At 44.0% G+C, this 23786-nt stretch overlaps 1 protein-coding gene and 1 pseudogene across 1 annotated transcript; both read right to left on the bottom strand.

Moving 5' to 3' along the window:
* Positions 1 to 528: 528 nt before the first annotated feature.
* On the bottom strand, positions 529 to 3149 carry LOC120528307 (annotated as a pseudogene).
* Positions 3150 to 17230: 14081 nt separating this feature from the next.
* On the bottom strand, positions 17231 to 20191 carry LOC120528250 (zona pellucida sperm-binding protein 4-like). Its single transcript, XM_039752375.1, has 12 exons — positions 19982 to 20191; positions 19778 to 19899; positions 19620 to 19692; positions 19386 to 19547; positions 19123 to 19310; positions 18739 to 18836; positions 18537 to 18664; positions 18200 to 18389; positions 17981 to 18128; positions 17768 to 17843; positions 17500 to 17622; positions 17231 to 17369 (listed from the first exon to the last, which is right to left on the bottom strand). The coding sequence occupies exons 1-12, from the start codon at positions 20136 to 20138 to the stop codon at positions 17248 to 17250; spliced, it is 1587 nt and encodes a 528-aa protein (XP_039608309.1). The 5' UTR covers positions 20139 to 20191; the 3' UTR covers positions 17231 to 17247.
* Between the last annotated feature and the right edge of the window lie 3595 nt (positions 20192 to 23786).

The following is a 23786-nucleotide window of genomic DNA, read 5'->3' as shown; positions in this document are numbered from 1 at the left end:
GAAAGAGAAATCACACACTTAGATTAAATCTAACGCCATGAAAAACCACCAAGAGTTCTGTCAAAGTGTAGGCTATGGTATTACAGGATGACAGCACAAACCCCACATTACGTCCTGCCAAGATGACAGCTTGAATCATTGTTACCCCATTGAGGAGGGGGTGGGGGGGAATAATAAAAACCCTATCCAAAAGAAAAAAAAAAAAGCCCATTTTGACCTGATGGTTTGTATGCCTGCAGTGGGTTGGCACCCTGCCCAGGATTGGTTCCTGCCTTGTGCTGGCTGGGATTGGCTCCAGCAGACCCCCCCGTGACCCTGTATTCAGAGGGTTTGAAAATGGATGGTTTGTATGCAGGATAGTCACACCAGTCCTGGTAACCGATCTTTCCCCAATGCAGACTAGAAGACCACCATCTACAACCCATTTCATAATAAGACAAACAGCACTTCAAGAGCCAACACCACACCCACGGCTGGATTCTGTTCTCAATTTGATTTCACAACAAAATTAAAAAATGACCACAAATATTCATTAAGAGTCTTTATTAAAATTTCACATTCATTTTTTGTCTGTTCAAACTCCTCACAGCAACTACAGTCAAAACCAGCATGACCATCAACATGACAGCTGCAGCTCCCAGCACCAGGTATCCAGTGGGAAGAGAGGCTGGGGAGGAAGACAAAGGACATTTACTCTTCCAAGGAATACAGTAAAGGATTAAAAGGATCGGCCAAACCCACAAGCAGAAATAGGACCACCTCCAGTAACAATCATATAAGGCATACCTTTCTGCTCCAGCCTGGATGTCTGCACCTGGTCAGCCTCAATAACGACAGGACCACTGTGAAGGAGCACATTCTTCCTGGAGGAAGGAATTTGTGATCTCTTGTCCGCAGCTCTGCCAGATCCTGAAAGTAAAACAGGGGAGGATTTAGTTTCAGCCCCCTTAGAGTGATTGGGATATCATAAAGGATTCCTTTTGGTTATCACAAGTGACTAAGCACTGCATTACAAACATAAGCCATCCACTAGAAAAACCACCACAGCCAACTCACTTCTCACAGGGCAGCTCTGAGTACAGGGGTCTGAGGCAGAGGGATAGCAGGCAGCAGCGACACAGTAAATGAAGATCTACAGAGAGGGAACCAAATTAGGCATCTCAGGACTATGGATTCTACCAAACTAAAATTCAACATTTCACATAGGAGCCTCAAATTCAGCAGAGGTGCAGACTCACACTTGACAATTAAACCCACCTTTTCAGCCAAGGCTTGCTGCGCTACAGGGTCCACAAAAGCAAACATCTCAAACACAAATCTCTTGTAATGACTTGGGTAGGCCACTCCAGATGAGCTGTCCACTGTCACCAAGCTGGTCAAATAGTTGTCCCCCGTGTATGGGCACCTGGGAGAAGCAGACCAACCCCCCAGTTAGCATTAAAAGCCAACCTCAGTTCTCCATCCTCCCACAGAGGTGGGTCACCTACCCATTCACCAGAAGGCTCCACTGGGGTTGACTGGAAGCAGAAGGTCCTGGGGTGACCCAGCAGTCCCCAAGAGTCAGCACAAGGTTAGGGTCGGTCCTGTTCATGATGTGAACTTCCACAGCCACAGGATCCCTCAGAGTTTTGGTCACAGGGTAGTCAGTATCAGTATAGTAGGAGCCATAGGAGGAATCTGGCCATGGAAAGGGGTGGGGGTATTACCTAGCTGGAATATTATTCCCAAACCACATGATCCTCCACAAAAAGTCAACCAGGCTTTTAGGAACCAGGACAAGTCATTTTGGGAAGTGATCAGCCAGTTAAGAAAAATCAGTGAACTCAGCAGTACCTGTTGCAATGACCAATTCCAGGTCAAATGGCCCTTGCTCTACTACTGGAAGAGGTGGCGCCACAGTATACACCTCAGCCTCCACTTGCACATCCTGGCTTCCGAGTAGGTGCACTGGAAGAATAACCTGAGGAGAGAAACCACCACATCATAGCAGGGAGATCAAATTTAGGGTTAGAGGAAGCAGGTGCAGAAGCCTTACTTGTAGACACTGTCCCTGGTGATGGAGCCTACTGAACCAGTCCTCACAGTGATGGCAGCAGACATGGTGTTCTGGTAGGTCACATTGCCACCAGCCAACTGAAAACACACATTACAATCACTGAGGTTATCAAGATTAGAAAGGTGACCTAGAAATGCTGTTCCCCCACCAGGTCCTACTATGTGTGGGGTCAATACCAACACCCCCATTCCATTACATTAGGAAGCAGTCCATAGCCATGTTTGCTTTCAAGTGCAAAGTGAAGATGTTGGGTGACCTAATAAAAACTAGGGATCCCACTCTACTACTGGACATACCCAAGATGGAGTCTCACCTGAACTGTGCTGCCACAGGCACTGACTGGAAACTGGTAGAGAACAAAGCTGGACAGGCTGGTCACAGGGCTGCAGCTGGGGGAACTGTTGTCCACCAACTGGAGGGACCCAAGATCCAGGGGAGGAAGGGTCACCTTCTCAGACACCACCACCACAAACTGGCCATCCAGAGTGCACTGCACAGTCACTGGCCAAAGCAAACAGGAATGAATATCCAGCAGCAGCCACCTTTACTCATTTACACCCCCTAACCACTCACCATCATTGGCATAGTAGCATGGACTGGTGCTGCTGCTCGAATCATAGCAACAGTTGTTGGCGTCACATTCTGCTTGAGTAATGAATGAAGACCCTCCACACGGGAGCTTCTCACTGGCTGCAACTGCACATCTCTCAGCAACACTCCCAGATCTGCGAGCTGTGATGGTCAAAAAGCCCATTTAGAAGATGGGAGACACACTCAGGGTGCCAACTCAGAAAAGAGAAGCGAAGCATACCTGGCTTGGGGCATGTGAATGTTTTCATATTTGATCGAGATCCAAAAGCAACTGTTACAACATACTGGGAGCCCTAAAGTGAATAGGGGACACTCAAAACTTTAATACAAGATACATGGCTGGATGTAAAATAGTAACTAGCGGCTAAAGCGTCGGCGCTACTCACCTGCTCAGACACATAACCGTACCAGGAAGAGAAAGGCACCGTTAATGTGGTGCGGCCAGACATCTCACGCAGGACAACTCCGTGGAGATTTTTGGTCACTTTTACCAGTTCACCTTTTATGTCTGATAAAGAAAAACATGTGAGCGACATTTACTTATAGAACAGGCGTGGACAAGTCCCACTGGTCGAGGATACGTAGCACTCACTCTGGAGAAAAACGGCCGGAGGGCCTGCAAATGACAGCGTCACCGTGTTGTCACCGTCGCATTTCTTAGTTACGCGCACGTCCTCCAACAACACAGAGGAAAAATGAGCGCCCGACACCCACAAGACAAGCCACAAAAACCGCCAGCAATCCAAACACGCCATACTGTGAATACGCCAAACAGTAACGCAACATGAACAAGACACCGCGCGCGAGAGTTTAAATCATCAGCGGCGGCGCACGTGACTCGTTAGTAAGAAGGCGCGAGAAAGGAGCGCGGGAAATCAGTGGCACTCTTTCTGCTCGTGCGGCTTTATTGAGCAATCAGCACGTCACGGCACCGGACTGATACGTTCAAACAGTACCGCCGCTCCCTATACGCAGAGTACGCAGTATGCGTAGGGCAACAACTCCCGGCGGGGTGGGGGGCACCATCCCAGCTGTTTAAAAAAATCGTTTTTATATATTATAATAATAAATTAATATCAATAATATACATATAAAATTAAACAAAAATATAAACGTATATATTGCATTGCAACGCAGAGTAGGCTAAGCACACGTGATGACGCGCGCGCACTCATGTACTTTTATTTGAATAAAGTTCTATTTTGGCCCCTGTAGTAGTTTTTTTTTTTTATTATTATTTTATTATTACTTCCGTAATATTTGGGGGAGGTGGCACAAAAGTAAATTTCTGCTTAGGGCACCCATTTGGCCAGCAGCGGCCCTGCGTCCAAACGAAGACCGTGTAGAAGTGACCGCTCTACGGAGCAATGTGTTTGTTAATTTAATGAGGGGAAATCAGTAAACATCAAGGAAGAAAAGAAGAGGAGCAATGTGAAAAGTACGAGTATTTTTAAAGAGGGGCTGTGTAAATACACGATTTGGAAAAGACCTATAAAAGAAGTACTAACAAAAAATTCATGAGGGGCTTTAATAAATAAAACAGAAGAGTTTCCTTTAATAAAGGTTATGATAATTTGCGGGCTGCAGGGTGGAGCAGTTAGAAGAAATGGGCTCGCTTCCCGGGTCCTCCCTGCGTGGAGTTTGCATGTTCTCCCCGTGTCTGCTTGGGTTTTCATCCTGGTACTCCGGTTTCCTCCCAAAGTCCAAAGACATGCAGTTTAGGTGCAATGACGATCCTAAATTGTCCCTAGTGTGTGCTTGTTGGGTCTGTGCCCTGCGGTGGGCTTGCTCCCTGCTCGGGGTTTGTTTCCTGCTTTGTGCCCTGTGTTGCCTGGGAATGGTTCAGGCAGACCCCCGTGACCCTGTAGTTAGGATATAGCGGGTTGAATAATGGATGGATGGATTGATGTATAATTTTCGTGGAAATGAAAATACCTTCTTATAGCGTATTTGGGGAAGAAATTGTAATGTGTCATACACTTGTTCATGAACTTTTATTTATTTATTTACTTATTTATTACGTTTTAGTCATGTGTTCATCAATAATAACAATAGTCTCTTTTTACGTGCAGCTTTTACCATTTATTCTTGGCCATTGATTCTGACGCTAATCCTTCCCAAAAAACTGTATTTTAAAAAAAGCTTTCTCATGCACACAAAATATATTGGATACTTACTTCTCTTCTAAATAAAAGAAACAAATTGCAGCAGAAAGACACTCACAGAGATAGCCCACATGACAAGGCGAGGCAGAGGAGACGGGGTTAGTTAAAGCATGCACTGTTGGTTTAGTTTGTGGATCTGCATAATCAGCCTTGCGTACATTGAGTTGGTCTTTTATGTCCGTCCATGGGTGTAGTTTGAAATTTAACCTTAAACGGATGTCAGATTATGCGACGGTTTGTCGTGGGGTTTGACAGGTTTGTCGATCGCAGTCGTTGATCTCGTCGCTGCTCCATGTCAGACTACACGACCGCCAGCCCACGTCAAGTTTACCGTTTACAGAGTTCACGCCCCGTTCTCTGAGAGCCAATAGTATGCAGCCTGGCGGAGCCGCCACCGCTCAAAGGTTTAACAGCTGCCGGGGTTCATCAGCAATCTCTGTCTGCCTTTTTATTTTGCTGTTTTCCCACCCTGTTATGGTTTGTAAAATAGGAGACGTCAGGCAGGTGAACTTCTCTTCTGATGCACGCTGTTTGCGTGAGGAACTTACGGATTTGGGTGTGTCAGTTGATCTTATAATGTGATGTAGGAGACCTTCTGTGACAAGACCCTGGATGTTTCTGAGGGCCGTTTTGGTGTTACCAGTGTTCCCAGAAGGAACAGTTAAATTTCACTGGCCACTATGGGTATCATCGTGAGGAGACGCAGCACACGGCTTGATGGCAACTCCGGTCTGTATCGTAAACTGAGAAGGTCGGCTGAGAGGTCTTTGAGGGTAGATAAAGAGGCGTTTGTTAGAGGAATCTGTGACAAAGTGACACACCATCCATTGGTTTGGTGACCCACGTCCTGCTTACAGAGAAATCGTAGCATTATGCACATCTGAATCTGGTCCTTGGAGAGTCACATTCAGGGTGGCGGGTGGGCCGGTCCTTACGGATGACACTGTAGTTGTGACCCACAGGACTGGTTACTTTGAACAGCTGTTTGAAGCGGATCCTCCTGCTAGGACGTTGGATATTTCTGGGTCTGTGGTCTTTGAGGATGATCCTCCATTTAGCTGTGAACCCCCCAGTCTCACCGAGATGGCACGGGGGGGTATGCAGGGGTCTGTGGTATCCAGGGGTGAACTTCTCCAGGTTGGTGGTCAGGCTGTCCTCCTGGCATTGTAAGGAATCTTTGCTTCCATTTTGGAGATGGGTGTCATCCCAACTGACTGGAAAACAGGAGCTCTCATCCCTATCTGGAAAGGGAAGGCTGGTCACCTGGATTGGAGGGACTACAGGAGGATAACACTTGTCAGGGATGCCAGGGGCGACGACCAGGCTGGGACGCCTTGAGGGACCGGAAGAGGGTCTATGCCCGCCCTGGATCACGTGGGGGCCGCCAACTTGGATGCTTTGGGTGCCACAGGTTTGGGGCTTGGAAGCCCAACCCTGTAGGGGCCCGTGTTCACTGCCAGGGGGCGCCCAGATGCCTTGGGAACCCTGGACCTCAGTACTTCTGCCACACCAGGAAGTACTGGGGAGAAGAGGAGCTGGGACACCCAGAATGCTTCCGGGAGTACAGCCAGCACTTCCGCCACACAGGGGCGTGTCGGCGGGTGATTGCCGGGGAGCACCTGGAGCACATCTGGGTGAGGATAAAAGGGGCCACCTCCCTTCATTCGAGGCTGAAGTCAGGTGGAGGCAGGAGAAGAGAAATTAGAGGCGGCCCGATGAAAGGCATTGTGTGTTGGCCAGGACTTTGGGGTTTGTGTGCACTTTTGAACATTGTAAATAGATGTGAATAAACGTGAGGTGGTGGAAAACAACATGTCTGCCTGTCTGTGCCCCGGTTCCGTTCACACACTGCTCTCAGTGCCGGTTAAGGTCCTTGCTAGGGTCATCCTCAATAGGAGCAGTGATAACTTGCTCACCTACCAGCGCCCGGAGCAGTCTGGTTTTACGCCTAAAAAGTCGACCATCGACCACATCCTGGCACTGAGGGGTCTCAAAAGCAGACATCGGCAGAGTTTCTTTGCAGCCTTTGTCGATTTTCATAAAGTGTTCGATTCAGTTGATCAAGCTGCCCTTTGGGACATCCTGAGACTTCATGTGATCCCCTCAATGTTGCTGGATATCATGACTGGGCTGTCCACTGGTACTGTGAGTGATGTGCAGAGTGGAGGCAGACCCTCTCAGTTGATTCTGGGGTCCGTCAGTGCTGTGTTCCTACTCTTGTTTAATGTTTACATGGACTGGGTGTTGGGCAAAGTCATGGGGACCAAAGGCTGTGGGGCATCTGTTGGTGAACAGAGATTGACTGATCCATCACAGAGTCAATGGAGGCTCTGATCGGGGGTCTCGAGAGACTGAGTGAGGAGTGTCTGGGCTTGTGAGGGTCCTGATAAAAACCAAGAGCCAGGTCTTTAATTACCTCTTGGGCACGGCCATCAGCAGTGTGTCTGTCTATGGAGAGAGAGTGTTGACCTCATCGAGAGCTTTACTTACCTCGGCGGTGATATTCACATCTCTGGTGACTCTTCCTATGAAGTCTACAGACAGATTTGGAGAGCATGGAGCGGTCATGAGGTCACTGGATAGGGGTGTGTGGCACTCCTGATATCTGCAAAAAGATGAAGGTCCAAGTCTTTAGAGTCCTGGTGTTCCTTGTTTGTGAGACATGGACGCTATCTAGTGACCTGAGATGAAGACTGGACTTCTGCGTCTCTTCAGAAAATCCTTGGGTCCCACTGGTCCCGAATGAGGCACATGACCTGCATTGTGAGAGAGCGTTGGTTACGGCACTACGGCCATGTGGCGCTATTACCCGAGGGTGGTCCGGCTCGCAAAACCCTCATTCAACAGCAATATCATTTTGCCTTTTTCCACTCTATTATGGTATGTAAAATAGGAAACGTCAGGCAGATAAACTTCCCCTCTGATTTTAAGAGACATCACACGTGTTGCTTAATCCTCGTCGATACATTCAATGCATTGGACTGCCAGCTGAATGCTGATTAGTTCTCGTCTCTTTCATGTAAAGAGCCCACCCCTCCGTCCAAAGAGGTCTGTTTGATTTAATCCTCCCCTGTCACAGACTAGTTGGCCTAAATCGGTGAGTCGGTTACATTAGAGGGTCCTCTGTACACAACTGACTGCCTCCTTCTGGTTAAACTTATGTAAATGAGAGTATAGGCTGAAAAACGCTGACACAGTCGTCTAATGTGATTTGGGCGTTACGGGCTTTGGGGGCAGCCGACCCGTGAAATAGAACAGGGGTGCCGTTTTCAAAATTGATTGATTTTTTTTTTTTTACAAGTGTTTCCCGAAGTCCTTTGTTAATCTTACATTTCACTATTGAGTTTAACTCTTTGAGGGCTGAATATTTTTTCCAATAAACTCAGTTTTCTGAAAAGCACACGATGCACTGGTTTCACACATAAAGTCAACATTAAACGTCTGTTGCTCCGAGTTGTGGCTGCTGTTGGCCCCTGTTTGGCATCTCTGGTGGCATTGGCAGCAAAGGGGTGGCTCGATGGTCAGCAGGAATGCACGGCGGGCCGGCTACCTCTCTGTCTTGGCACAGCAGGTGGGTGACGGTGGCAGTCGTAGTGTGACGCAATATGGTTTGTACCTCTCGTCATCATAAGTGGTGGTCTTCCTAGGCAAACCCTGCTGTAGGCGTATCAGCTACAAGAATGTGTTCAGCACCACAATCAGCTGGGGACGATAGGCTGATGCCGGGACCTCACTTTCATTTTCAATATCCATCTCCAGATTACTTGCATCAAACTCAGAGTCCGAAAAGTCATAGTGCGATTCAACGACAATATGTAAAACATCCATGGAGTATTTTGCTTTGCTCATTTGCTTTAGTCTTTCGCCAGATGTCGACGCCATTTTAGAGGCTGTCTGCTCTTCACTATTCATGCACGTGCGGGGAATCGGTTAAAAGTCAGCAAAGCTACCTAACTTTCCTTTAAGCAAAGAGAGTCAAATTAAAATGTATGGGTGAGTTTTGTCACAGTTTAGAGCCGATTACCGTCCTCTACCCCTGAATTTTACAAAAGTCAATATCGGCCCTGAAAGATATATATAATGCATATATATATGTAAATAAATATAAAAAAGCCCTCTTTAAAGCTCGCTCAGAATACTATTCTACATTCATAGATAGCAATAATAAACATCCTAGGGTACTTTTTAGAGCAGTGGCTAAATTAACAAATGGCAATTCAGATCAACAGTGCAAAATACCATCAGATATTAGCAGTACAGACTTTATGAACTTCTTCAATGAGAAAATTTAAAATATAAGATCCCAGATTTCAGCATCACAGTACAAACTAAATACTAGCTTAACAGACCCTGTCGCACATTGCATTCAGCACTTTAGAAATTTTTATCCTGTAACTGAGCAGGAAGTCTTAACTTTAATTACTAAAATGAAGCCCACTACTTGTTCCCTGATCCAGTGCCAACAAAACTAGTAAAAAGTGCAATGGATGTTCTTGCAGCACCTATTCTAACCATTAACAATAGTTCATTACTGCATGGCACCGTACCTGATGCACTAAAAGTGTCAGTAATTAAACCATTACTTAAAAAGTCAGACCTAGACCCACACATACTAAATAATTATAGGTCTATTTCAAATTTACCGTTTCTCTCTATAATACTAGAAAAAGTAGTCGCCAGTCAGCCTCAGTCACACCTTACGCATTGCAATTTATTTGAGAAATTCCAGTCTGGCTTTCGCACTGGTCATAGTACAGAAACGGCACTAACACGGGTTGTAAATTACATTCTGATATCCTCTGATGAAGGAAACTCCACTGTAATTATGTTGTTGGACTTAAGTGCAGCGTTTGACACCATTGACCATTCTATTTTACTGCACAGGCTAGAAAACGATGTTGGGCTTACAGGCCCCGTGCTCGCTTGGTTCAGTTCTTATTTATCAAATCGATTGCAGTATGTACAGAAATGTTCTGACAGGACTCCATCATTATACACAGAAGTTCAATATGGTGTCCCGCAGGGCTCAGTACTGGGACCTTTACTGTTTTCACTTTACATGCTTCCACTGGGATCTCTCATTAGGAAACATAATGTTAATTTTCACTCGTATGCAAATGACACCCAGTTATACCTTTCATTTAAATCAAGTGAAGTTTCTCCGATGTTGTCTTTAATTAGTTGTGTTAATGAATTAAAGGAATGGATGAATGAGAACTACTTGTCTTTAAATAAAACAGAGATGTTAATTGTTGGAGGAAATGACGCTAATTACAACAATATTTTGTCGTCATTTAACTCAGTCAGAATCCCAATTAATTTTACTGAATCAGCCCGCAATCTTGGAGTTATCTTTGATTCTAGCAGGTCATTTAAAGCACATATTACCAAGTTGTCCAAAACATGCTTTTTTCCCATCTTAAAAATGTTAGGAAATTAAGGCGCTTTCTAAATAAACAGGATTGTGAGAAATTAATTCATGCATTTATCTCTAGTAGGATTGACTACTGCAATGCGGTGTTCACTGGCTGTTCAAACTGTTCTCTATACAGTCTCCAGTTAATCCAAAATGCCGCTGCAAGAATTACTACAAGAACAAGAAAATATGAACACATAACCCCAGTTCTTAAATCTTTACACTGGCTCCCAGTTAAATTTAGGGCAGATTTCAAAATCCTCCTTTTAACATATAAAGCATTAAATGGCCAAGGTCCGGCTTACTTGTCTGAACTTATCATGACTTACAAACCTGAGCACATTAAGATCTCAAGATGCCGGTCTGCTTAGGATTCCAAGGATTAATAAAATAACAGTGGGAGGTCGAGCTTTTAGTTACAGGGCCCCTAAACTGTGGAATGGTCTTCCTGCTTCCATAAGAGATGCCCCTTCAGTCTCAGCCTTTAAATCCCGGCTGAAGACTCACTACTTCAGTTTAGCACACCCTGACTAGAGCTGCTGATTAACTGTACAGACTGCATCTCTGTTGTTAGCCATTAGCACTATAACATAAGTAACATGATAATTATAATTGAATACTAACCCTCACCTATTCTGTTTCTGTTCTTGGTACCCAAATGTGCCAATTGGTGCCACGGCCCACCTGCCAAGTTGTTTGCCTGCCTATGGTAAAGTCATCCCTGATGGAGGATCACAGGAATCGTGGGAAAGAGGGGTCCTTTCATCGGAGCAACGTTTCAGCCGTGGCATGGCCAAATGGGGAGGCAGCTTGATGGATGAGGTCTCCAGAACTCTAAAAATATCCAAATCTTATTATGTGATATCATCTACTGTTAAACCGTACTTCTAAAATTTTTATTATCATGCTGTCTTAAGGAATTGTTCTGTTCTGTGTATTGTATTGTATTGACCCCCTACTTTTGACACCCACTGCACGCCCAACCTACCTGGAAAGGGGTCTCTCTTTGAACTGCCTTTCCCGAGGTTTCTTCCATTTTTCCCTACAAGGTTTTTATTGGGAGTTTTTCCTCGTCTTCTCAGAGAGTCAAGGCTGGGGGGCTGTCAAAAGGAAGGGCCTGTTAAAGCCCATTGCGGCACTTCCTGTGTGATTTTGGGCTATACAAAAATAAACTGTATTGTATTGTAAAGAGTTAAAGAGCTCCTTTGATGGGCTCCTCCCCAGCATCCACATCAGAAAAGCAGGAGCAACGACCTCATGTGTTTGAGTTGTCAAATATGTGATTTATTTTCACACCAGACATGTGCAAATGTGAAAGAAAGAAAGAAAGAAAGAAAGAAAGAAAGAAAGAAAGAAAGAAAGAAAGAAAGAAAGAAAGAAACTTCACTCCCAGATGTGAGGCGTCCATCCCCTGGTCTTTGATACAATCCTCCTCCACCCGCTCCATGATCCTCCACAGCCCCTAATTTTCCCAGTCCACATGTCTGCTCTTTCACTCTGTAATTTTCATGGACGACTCACCCAAAACTCCACTCTTAGACTGAGTAAAACTCCAGGGGGTACCAACTCCCCCCTAACAATCGACAAGCAGCATTAACAAGGGTATAGTGAAGCCCCTGACAAGTGATAAAGCCAGCAATGATAATTCAATTATTCATGTATTTATTTCCAGTCAGAGCACCGGCCGGTAACGTCACTCGCTCAGGGTCACAATGTGGTGTCAGAAGTGGGATCTGAGCCCACAACATCAGGGCGCCATAGTAATCTGGTTGTTTCATGATCAGATACGCACACAGCAGCCTTGCGCCCGATGTTTGCTGTGACAGCCGAAGGATCCTCTGGACCTCATCCTGCATTAGCGGATTAAGAACCTGGATGGATGGAAACAACACAATGAAGTCAATAAGCCTGCACATCATCATCTACTGTATGTCCCGGTGTCTTCCATTTTGCTCTGTAATACGCATGGATGACTCGCCTTGTACTCCAAGATGGACCCTGCTCAGCTTAGACTGAGTAAAACTCCAGGGGGGGATCAACACCCCCACTACACACACTTGACAAGTGCAGCGTTAACGCAGGGCATGGCACTTCTAACACTTGTGGTATCTCAAAGTGATGCTACATTTGTACTTAACTGGACTTGTTCATTAAGATCCATCAAAGTTTTACATTTTATTTATAATACTTGAAAGTGTGTATAAAAGTTTTCAGGACCCTCTACTTACATAGCAGTCAATGAGTCACATGTAAGCATCAGGGATTTAAACTTTTCTGCAGCTAAAAGCAGCAAATCTAGTGTCTTAAAAAGAGGTGGGACACCAACCAACTGAGGAGGGCACAACACCAGATGTACCACTCCAGTTTGAATCATCTGCAGCAGCTGGTGACACAGGCCAGTACTCCCACCATTACAGATGTGACAAGACCACAGCCAACATCAGATGTTGTCCTGCACACTCCCTGTCAGGATCTCATTGTGCTGATGTGCTGCAGAGTAAACATGCAAAACTGAGAGGCCATTGATGAACAGGCAGTCATCCATCGCCGTGCCAAGGCTGACTTGTGACCTGGTAGGTGCTGTTGACAATGAGCTAAACTGAAACAAAATGGTGGAGTGAAAAGATTAAGGGAGCTTGAACAAGAAGGTCAAATTGTGGTAGCTGGAGTTCCTTCATTCAAGTCGTAATTTAACCAAGACGTGCAGCAGATGGCATGTGGTCCTATGGAGGTAACGACAGGCATCAGCATCGCACTGAAAAGAAAAGCCATGGGACTGGCGAGTATGAGAGAGTGAGGACACAGCTCAGTGTTGATCTTCAAAGCAGACATGCTGTTGAAAATGCAGGCCAATGTGTGACATCTCACATGCTTGGAGCAGAAAAAAGACGCCCTTTGCAGAAACAAAAAGGATCCCCGAAGGTCGATGAATGTCGGCTCAAGGCCTCGATGTGTTGCACGGAGCCAGTCAAGTTTTAGATGGTTGCGCAGAAACATTAAAAACCTTTGAACTGTAAAAAATAAATCTTTAATGTGTGAAAAATAATAACAAAGAATAGCTAACTATACGCAAAATAATCATTACTTTAATAAAAATGAGTTTTAGCCCTTTTATTGATTATTTAATTCTGGTTCATTAAAAAAAAATAAGAATGTTAACTTTTTATTTTTCTTAAAATGTACATTTTTTATAACTTATTCTAAGTAGAAAAAAACTGAAGTGAACACATTTAAGTTAAGTTAAATATAATGACATGGCTCTTCCCAAAACATCGATTTCTTGGTCTTTACAACAACGCATTCAGCTGTAACGCTTATCCATAATAAGAGTTATTTTGCTACGAATGTGTAACTATAAAGCCTATTAATTCCGTAATGAATAATAACTAGCATTTCATTTAATATAATTACAGACGTAAGCAGTTGTTCTCACGAAACCTTCCCCTTCATGTGGGAAACATGGCGATCAAGGTATCGTCTTTCTAACACCTTACCTCTAATGGTTTGCTTTAAAGAGCAAGCACATTTCTCGGATAGTTACTTATGTTCATATTTTATTTATTGTTTAAAATTATTATTTTGCACAGAGAAACAAAATGACACTTTGAGATAAGTTTGAGAACGCTGTGGCGTACTGTCCTAAACTACGACCTGTAAACAACACATAAAGACGTTTGCCTAACCGTCACGTGATTATTTGAGGTATCCTTCAATAAGGGCGCGTAAATAAAGGCGAGCTTCAAAAGGGCGACATCAATTGAGCGCAGTCAAATAAAGGCAAACGCAACAAAATTATTACAGAAAATGTATTGGATAAAGGCAATGATTGAACGTATAAAAAGGCGAAAGCACGAATATTAAAACATCCAATTAATTAACGCATAAACTTCTTGACGAATAAGCCATTTTTGGTACGACAGCGAGACGATCATTTTCCAATCCTATATTCAGTGCATTTCCAGATGTGTTTCCCGTTGATAGTTTTCTCCTTTCTGAATGTGTACTCTTCGACTACGAGTAGATCTGCTCCTTTGTTGCTCTTCTCATATTCCAGAGCCATTTGAACGTAAATTATCTACGAACGCCTTTATTCGCCGCGCTCAATTGAGTTCGCCCTTTTGAAGCTCGCCTTTATTTACGCGCTCTTATTGAAGGATACCCGTAAATGCAGGACGTGTTTGAAGAGCGCCATCTGCCGCAGGATTTCACTCATTGCACTCTCTACGTTTCCTTCCCGTTTACCTGGGACATTTGATTGAGATATACTTTTTGTGTACGTTTAAAAACCAGAAAAGAACATTTTCATTGACGATTGAATGTCAGTAATTCAGTAAAATTATTCTCAGACATTTGATTTAATTTTCCTTTGAAAACCTGTGTATGTTCAAATAAATTAAGATATGGAATTTTAGCTTGCATTTGTTATACAGTTCTTACTGTCCAGCGTTGCATTATTACTCAATTTTTTGATTAATTCAAATGAAAATCTGAGTAAAATAAAACAATTTTTGCCACTACTTACTGTATATTTAATCAAACTCTTATTTTAGGTAAATTTGAGTAAATTAATAAATTAAGTTTACTCAACAGTGCAGTATATTAAATCTACTGAAAAATATTGCTTGCAATTTGTTTTATTTTTTATGAACATATATTTTACAGTGTGGATTGAAGAGAGGCCTGTGCCAGCAGACACTTGTCATGGCTTCTCAGTAGAGATGATCTTTTGCATACTTCAGTTGTAACGAGTGCTTATTTCAGTTACATTAACAAGGGAACGGCAAAGCACTAGAAATGGGAAAATAATACCGAAGCGTCGAAGCTTGTGCCAGTCATCTGAAGCGTAGGGTGTCCAAATACCGCTGTCACGTGACCTGTGAAGCTTCGGGCATCATCAGTGCTTCACAGCGCGGCGCTTCATTGGTTTGACAGCTTTGGAGCTAAATGAAATGAAGCCTATTTATATAAAAAGCGTCATTCTCATTCAACAATGTTGGGTGGTGAGAAGAGAAAGATGTGGAGAGCTTTGGTGACAGATGGCGGCAAACAGCGTTCAAAAGTTTGGGAGAACTCATAACACAGAAGGAGGTAGAATGTTGGCTTCCTTTTGGTCTACAATGTCATGGTCTGATTAGAATCGTATTCCAACACTGTTATAATAAAATCATCATGTAGGTGCGGCGTTTGCTGTGCATGTAAGTCTTACAACACGTCATCCAGGATGAGACACCTGCGTAACTACTTGTTAAGTCGCAGTAGAAGGTATCTCTGGAACATCTCTATACTCCAGGGTTTCTCAGATTTTCTAATCTCTGTAAAAATCTTAAATATACTTGAAATGAACTTTCAGACATTTTAGCCATCGAACTCAAACCAAGTTATAGTCGTTCTTAAACGGAGTCTGAAATGTGTCGTGTTTGCATATTAAGTCTGCTATTATACTATCCGCTTTATTTAGAGGACACAGAACACTTACTTCTGGTACAGTGGCAAAGTCCGTAAGAAATATATTTAAGGTGTAAATGATTGCGCGATTATTAAATAGTATAAATGGGCAAGGAACTCAACGGAATAAAATGAACTTCATCTGGTGATGTGAGGCTGAAACAGCGAGTGGCGCTTCACTTGCCATCACCTCAATTAACCACCAGATGTCGCTGTTCATACCTGGGCAGAGGCTTCGAATCTTTTTCAGCACAAAAAAAGCCTAAAAGCTTCCTGAAGCCTTTAACATCAGTGATTCTCGAAAGTATTAAGACTTGGCATAGATGGCATGTGGTAAGATAAGCAAAAGCAGCCAACTAAGGAGTAATAGACACCAAGAAAAGAAGTTTCCAGAAACAAATGCTAGGGTAAAAAAAAAACCCACACACACAGGTAACCAGTGGATTGTGGGCAACAAGAGTAGCCCGGCACCTAAAAATAAGGAGAGTACTGACGGTAAACGGGGGTTAGTGATAAAGGAACAAAAAGTACATTAAATTGAAATCAACCGCTATGAAAAATATATACGAGTTCCATCAAGGTGTAGGCTATGGTATTATGGGATGGAAGCACAAACCCCACATTTCGTCCTGCAAAGACAGCAGCTTGAATCATTGTGTTAACCCATTGACTTTAGCACAGAGAGAAAAATTAAAAATCTGAGGGCTGCTCATTTTGACCTTATGGTTTGTATGCAGGATAGTTACACCACTCCTGGTAACAAAGGTCTTGCCCCAATGCTGACTAGAACACCACCATCCACAACCCATTTCATAGTAAGCCAAAGACAGCAGCTCATGTGCCAACACCACACCCATTAAGTGGTATAGCTGCTCAGGGGAGGACCACATCGGTCGCTGGAGGGGCAGCATCCAGGGAACACAAAATGTTACTATGAAATTTTCCATTCTTAAATGCACTAAAAAGTAACACATTTGCATACTCCGTCCACCACTGCATCAGTACGATGATCTCCAAGGTTTGTCTTAGTAAATTAAGAACGTCTCCTACCCGAGATCCATGGCACAGTAAATATGGTCAGCCTTGGCTTTGCCGAGTGTGGAGCAGGAGGTAACTGACAGCATACATTGATGAACTTAGATAAAATTAGCCTGAACAAAAGCTAGGAAAAATCTTAAATTTAAAAGCATCTTTTTTTTTTTTTTTTTTAAACTTTATACGAAATTCAGATTATATCCAAGGTTATATTGGAATAAGTTTAGAATTTTCAAACTACCATTGTCTTAGTTTTACTTTCTCTTTATAACTTCAGCAAAACTTTGAAAATATGCAAAAAAGTGTTTTAAAATTAAAAACTTAATGAAAATTCTAAATACTTAAATTTAAAAATTTTCCATCCCATTACATTTTGGCAAACAGGAAGGAACGTGAAATCTTCAGTTGTCCCCAGGCGCTGAAAACCCTAACTACACCTCTGCTGCACCCATGGCTGGATTCTCCCAAATCCCCCCCACCCTCCTTTTGATTTCACAAGAAGTTCAAAAATGACCACAAACATTCATTAAGAGTCTTTATTAAAATTTCACATTCACTTTTTGTCTGTTCAGCCTCCTCACAGCAACTACAGTCAACACCAGCATGACCATCAACATGACAGCTGCAGCTCCCAGCACCAGGTATCCAGTGGGAAGAGAGGCTGTGGGAGCAAGACAAAGGACAAAGGACATTTACTTTCCAAGGAATACCGTGAAGGATGAAGACCAAAAGGATCAGCCAAACACAAGCAGAAATAGCACCACCTCCAGTAACAATCAAATATGGCAAACCTTTCTGCTCCAGTCTGGATGTCTGCACCTGGTCAGCCTCAATAATGACAGGACCACTGTGAAGGAGCACATTCTTCCTGGAGGAAGGAATTTGTGATCTCTTGTCTGCAGCTCTTCCAGATCCTGAAAGTAAAAACAGGGGAGGATTTAGTTTCAGCCCCCTTAGAGTGGTTGGGATATCATAAAGACATCCCTTTGATAACACAAGACAAAGCATTGCATTACAAACAAAGTAGCCATCCACTAGAAAACACAACAGGCTACTCACTTCTCGCAGGGCAGCTCCGAATACAGGGGTCTGTGGCAGAGGGATAGCAGGCAGCAGCAACACAGTAGATGAAGATCTACAGAGGAGTAAAGGAAACCAGATTAGGCATCTCAGGACTGTGGATTCTACCAAACTAAAATCCACAGTCCTATTTCAAATAGGAGCTTCTAAAGCAGCAGAGTCTCAGATTCCCCACTTGGCAATTAATCCCACCTTTTCAGCCAAGGCTTGTTGTGCAACAGGGTCCACAAAAGCAAACATCTCAAACACAAATCTCTTGTAATGACTTGGGTAGGTCACTCCAGATGTGCTGTCCACCGTCACCAAGCTGGTCAAATAGTTGTCCCCTGTGTATGGGCACCTGGGCAAAGCAGAACCCCAGGTTAGCACAGACCAGCTAACCTCTCCTCCCCCACTTAGAGGTGTACCTACCCATTCACCAGAAGGCTCCACTGGGGCTGGCTGGAAGCAGAAGGTCCTGGGGTGACCCAGCAGTTCCCAAGAGTCAGAACAAGGTTAGGGTCAGTCCTGTTCACGATGTGAACTTCCACAGCCACAGGATCCCTCAGAGTTTTGGTCACTGGGTAGTCAGCATCCACATAGTAGGAGTCATAAGAGGAATCTGGCCATGGAAAGGAGGATGGCATTACGTGCAGCAGTCACACCTTAACCACATGATCCTTTCATCACTAAGTGTTTAAAAAGCTGGTATCTTCAAGTCATTCTAATAAATTATATCAAGCCAACAAGAACCCCACCTCTACATTACCTGTAGCAATGACCAATTCCAGGTCAAATGGCCCTTGCTCTACTACTGGAAGAGGTGGCGCCACAGTATACACCTCAGCCTCCACTTGCACATCCTGGCTTCCCGAGTAGGTGCACTGGAAGAATAACCTGAGGAGAGAAACACCACATCACAGCAGGTAGAGCACATTTAGGGTCAGAGGAAGCAGGTTCAGAAGCCTTACTTGTAGACACTGTCCCTGGTGATGGAGCCCTCTGGACCAGTCCTCACAGTGATGGCAGCAGACATGGTGTTCTGGTAGGTCACATTGCCACCAGACACCTGAAACAGGGACATAAAAAAAATTGCCGACCATGAAGTCAATGCAGGGGTTCAATTTCTGGGTAATTGAGACATTTCACTCTGTCTTCAAGGTTGTTTGAGCATACAAATAGCATTCTGCCCTAGTAATGGGCTTGAGGGGTGTCCAATTCTTTAGTTTAATATAAGATTGTCCAACACAAGCCATCAGGTCTAATATAGACATTAGAACACTCTGCACTTAAGGTCAACCACAGCAAGCTAGAGAGCCCCCCTACTTCTACATATCCCCCAGATGGAGTCTCACCTGAACTGTGCTGCCACAGGCACTGACTGGAAACTGGTACATGACAAAGCTGGACAGGCTGGTCACAGGGCTGCAGCTGGAGGAACTACTGTCCACCAACTGGATGGACCCAAGATCAAGGCGAGGAAGGGTCACATTCTCAGACACCACCACCACAAACTGGCCATCCAGGGTGCACTGCACAGTCACTAGCCAAAGAAAACACAACCATGAATATCAAGTAGCAGGCACCTTTGCTCCCTCACACTGCCCCAACCACTCACCATCATTGGCATAGTAGCATGGACTGGTAGTGCTGCTGCTCAAATCGTAGCAACAGTTGTCGACTTCACAGTCCGCTTGAGTGACAGATGAAGAACCTCCACAAGGGAGCTTCTCACTCTCTGCTACTGCACATCTCTCAGGAACACTCCCAGATCGGCGAGCTGTGAATGTCAAAAAGCCCATTTAGAAAGTGGGAGAGACACTCAGTGTTCCAACCCTGAAGAGATGCATACCTGACTTGGGGCATGTGAAGGTTTTCAGATTTGAGCGAGATCCAACAGCAATGGTCACGACATACTTGGAACTCTAAAGTGAACAGGAAAAGCTCAGGCCACAAGAGACATACTGCTCAAGGACGGCAACCAACGGCTTTAGCGTCGTTGCTACTCACCTTCTCAGACGCATAACTGTACGGGGAAGAAAAGGGCACCGTTAAAGTGGTGCGACCAGCTATTACATGGAGGACGACCCCTGGGAGATTGTTGGTTACCTTTATCAGTCCACCACTCTTCTCTGAAAATATAAAAGTTGACGAGATTTACTGGAATACGCGGACGATGACAAGTCCCAGTGCACGAGGACACACCACACTCACTCTGAAGAAAAACGGTCGGAGATCCAGCAAATGACAACCTCATCGCCTTGTCACCGTCGCATGTCTTAGTCACGTCTTCTGACGCCGCAAAAATAAACTGCACACCCGTCCAGCAAACGACCAGCCAGGAAAAACACCAGCAATCCAAACGCGCCATGGTGTTAATGCACCAAACAAGAACACACAATGCTCGAGACCATGCGAGACCGCAGGTTTAAATCATCAGCGCTGACGCGCGCAGGTGACTCGTCAGTGAGAAGGCGCGAGAATGGAGCGCGGGAAATCGGAGACACTCACTCTGCTCGTGTGGCTTTATTGAGCAATCAGCACGTCACGGCATCGGACTGATCCGTCCAATCGAAGAGCGTGTAGAAGTGACCGCTATGCGGGGCGATCTGTCAGTTAATATAATGAGGGAAATCAGAAAATATCAATGAAGAAAAGGAGACGAAAAATGTGACAACTATTTTTAAAGAGGGGCTTTGTAAGGTTTGGGAATGACCCGTTAAGTAAGTACTAATAAATAAATCAAAAGAAAGGGGGGTTGGTGAAGATCTTTAAAAACATAAAAAACGTGTAGATATTTTTGAATTTTGGAAACTAAATGAGTAGACGTTAGATCAGCGGTATAGTTTTAACTGAATTTCCTTGCGGAAATAATGTAGAAGAAAAAAAAATCCTCCATATAGCGCCTTTGACAAACAAAATGTATCGTGCTCATACACTGTTTTGGTTCAACTTTTTTTTAACAACTATTTTCCAATTTCCACTTTCTCGCTTCCTTTTTTTAGCATTTCATTTTAGCGCTTTATTTCATTTCATTGTTTAGCACGAATGTTCTAGTATTAGAGATGAGTTTCCCGACAACGGCGAATCCTGACGTACCTCGTTGACGTATGCAGTCGCGCACCACTGCGTCACCGTGTAGTGAATCCAGTTATTAAGATATTTTCATTAGCTGAGGGGAAAAAGGGGGAGTTTTGGGGACTTATTTTACTTAAGATGGTGTTCAGGCCCCTCTAGAGATTATTACACCAGCCCAATATTCCCTCTAAGCTGAGCGCATGAGCGATCGCTCACACGAATTCAGAGCGTCGCTCATACTTCCCGCACAATCGCTCAATCCGACAGCGTCACTCGTACTTATCGCGAAAATTGGTGCTCATAAAGTTTTGGCTTAAACAAAATGTCGCTCATAAACAATGTTTTTTGCTCACTATATGCTACTCCTTAGAGGGAACATTGCACCAGCCATGTGCAAATTATACAAAATAAAAAAGAAATAAGAAAATGGTACGTGCAGGCGTTTGGTCGAGCTAATTTTGAGTCTCAAGATCTAATATGGAAAATGAGGGGTACTTAACTCGCCCTGTTTGTGTCATTTCTACCATTTGGTATATGTGTGTTATACACTAAGCAGTCACTAGGTGGCAGTGTGAGTTCAAGAAAAATCCCTCGCGTGGCAACATCTGAACAGAAATTATGAAATCACCGCTGACTTGTGCGATTATCTTCAGAACGTTTTCAAAGGTAAGTTTATTTTTCTGATTTGGCTTGGCATCAGATGGTTTATTGAACAAAATTATTACACCAAGTAGCAAGAATAAGTATAAAGATCTTTCTTTTTAAACATATCTACTCTATAAACTCTACCATATGGTTCAGGAGTCACTTAGTAAAATAATTCACTAACACTGATTTTTCACTGATTGTATTTTCATGAAGAATCCAATGTTTTATGATCAAATGCTGCAATCATCACTATGAATGAGTTGTGACTTCTCTATACAGACACTTGGTACATTGTTAGGTACACCTTGCTATCCTTCGTTTGGACCCCCTTTTGCCTTCAGAACTGCCATAATTCTTCATGGCGTGGCTTCAACAAGGTGCTGCAAACATTCCTCAGGGATTCTCCTCCATATTGACATCACTGAGTGCTGTGGATTGGTCCGGTGCACATCCGTGATGTGAATCTCCCGTTTCTGCACATTCCATAGGTGATCTATTGGATTGAGATCTGGTGACTGTGGAGGCCATTTGAGCGCAGATAGCTCATTGTTATATTCAAGAAACCAGTTGGAGATGATTTGAGCTTTGTGACATGGCACATGGAGATAGCCATCAGAAGATGGTGGTCATAAAGGGATGGACATGGTCAACAACAACACTCAGATAGGCTGTTGCATTTAAACGGTGACCCGTTCGTACTAAGGGGACCAAAGAGTGCCAAGTAAATACCCCCGCCCCCCACACCATCACCAGTCTTAACCGTTGATACAAAGCAGGATGGATCGCTGCTTTCATGTTGTTGATCAGACCATCAAAATGCCACAGCAGAAATCAAGCCTCGTCAGACCAGGCGGCATTTTTCCAGTCATCTCTTGTCCAATTTTGGCGAGTTCCACATGTGAATTGTAGCCTCAGTGGCCTGTTCTTAGCTGACAGGAGTGGCACCCGCAGTTGCCCACCTGCTTAAAGGTTCAACGTGTTGTGCATTCTGAGATGCACTTCTGCATACTTCAGTTATAACGAGTGCTAATTTGAGTTACTTTTCCCACCCGTAAGCAGCATTAACAAGGGTATGGAAAAGCGCTAGAGATGGTAAAATTATACCGACGCGTCGAAGCTTGTGCCAGTCAATCAGAAGCGTAGTGAGTCGAATCACTGTGTCAAAAACACCGCTGTCACGTGACCTGTGACGTTTGAAGCTTCGAACGTCATCAGTGCTTCACAGCGCGCATCATTGGGTTGACAGCTTTGACACTAAATGAACAGGTAATAATTCTTTATTGGTAGCCTATTTTTATAAAAGGCATCATTCTCATTCAACAATGTTGGGTTGTGAGAAGAGAGATTTGGAGACAGATGGCGACTAACAGCGGAGAACGGCGTTCAAAAGTTAAATTGATGGACAAGGACCTTCGCGGAATAAAATGAACAAAGACTTTTCTGACCGTTTACTGGTGACGTGAGGCTGAAACAGCGAGTGCCGCTACACTTGCGCTCCTGATTTCTTGCCTTGACCTCAGTTCACCACCAGCTGTCGCTGTTCTTACTGGAGCGGAGGCTTCAAAACTTCGAATCTTTTTATGGCAGAAAAAGAAAACTTCAAAGCTTCACGAGACTTCGTTTTCCCATCACTACAAAGCGCCTAACAAGTGCAAAAGCCTGCGATGCCAATTTAGCGTCACACGGGGGATTATTTTCCGATTGGAGCTCAGGCAGGTAAACCACTTGCCCAAGGTCACAAAGTCGTGACAGCAGTGGGACGTGAGCCCACACAGCTTCAGGTTTTCCTGTATGGATGATGCTATAGTAATCTGGCTGTTGCATGAACAGATTTGCACACAGCAGCCTTGAGCTCGATGTTTGCTAGGACAGCTCCAGGATCCTCATGACCTCATTCTGCATTAGAGGATTAAGAAACAATGGGTGGAAACAATACAATAAAGACGATAAGCCTGCAAGGGCTTTGGGCGCAAGAAACACTTGACCAGCAGCATTAATGGGGAGGAATGGGGGTATTGTGATATCTCAAAGCAATGATACATTTACACTTAATTTGACTTGGAAGACATAAGTGGATCTTACTGAACCTTTCACTTGCAATTCTTTGAGTGCAATAGAAGTAAATTCCTGTTGTACTTCCTTATATTCCCTGCTTTGTGCCCCAATAAATGCAAGTTATGTGCAAAATACTAATAACCCAATTGTGCTTCACTCACTCAGAATATGGAACCAATGTAGGAAGCATTTTAAGACGGGGAATCTTTTATCTGTTGCACCTCTGCAAGAGAACCAC

The sequence above is a fragment of the Polypterus senegalus genome, chromosome 4 (assembly GCF_016835505.1).
Source record: "Polypterus senegalus isolate Bchr_013 chromosome 4, ASM1683550v1, whole genome shotgun sequence".
Classification (NCBI taxonomy): domain Eukaryota; kingdom Metazoa; phylum Chordata; class Cladistia; order Polypteriformes; family Polypteridae; genus Polypterus; species Polypterus senegalus.
Note: the sequence above shows the minus strand (reverse complement) of the source record. Positions and strands in the feature narration are given on the sequence as shown.

Excerpts from the sequence above, each read along its gene's own strand:
- LOC120528250 (XM_039752375.1), bottom strand. The coding sequence starts at position 20,138 with ATGGCGCGTTTGGATTGCTGGTGTTTTTCCTGGCTGGTCGTTTGCTGG. Across the intron at positions 19,311-19,385 it reads ATGCTACTATGCCAATGATG|TGACTGTGCAGTGCACCCTG; the intron begins GTGAGTGGTTGG and ends TTCTTTGGCTAG. Across the intron at positions 18,665-18,738 it reads ACCAGGGACAGTGTCTACAA|GTTATTCTTCCAGTGCACCT; the intron begins GTAAGGCTTCTG and ends TTCTCTCCTCAG.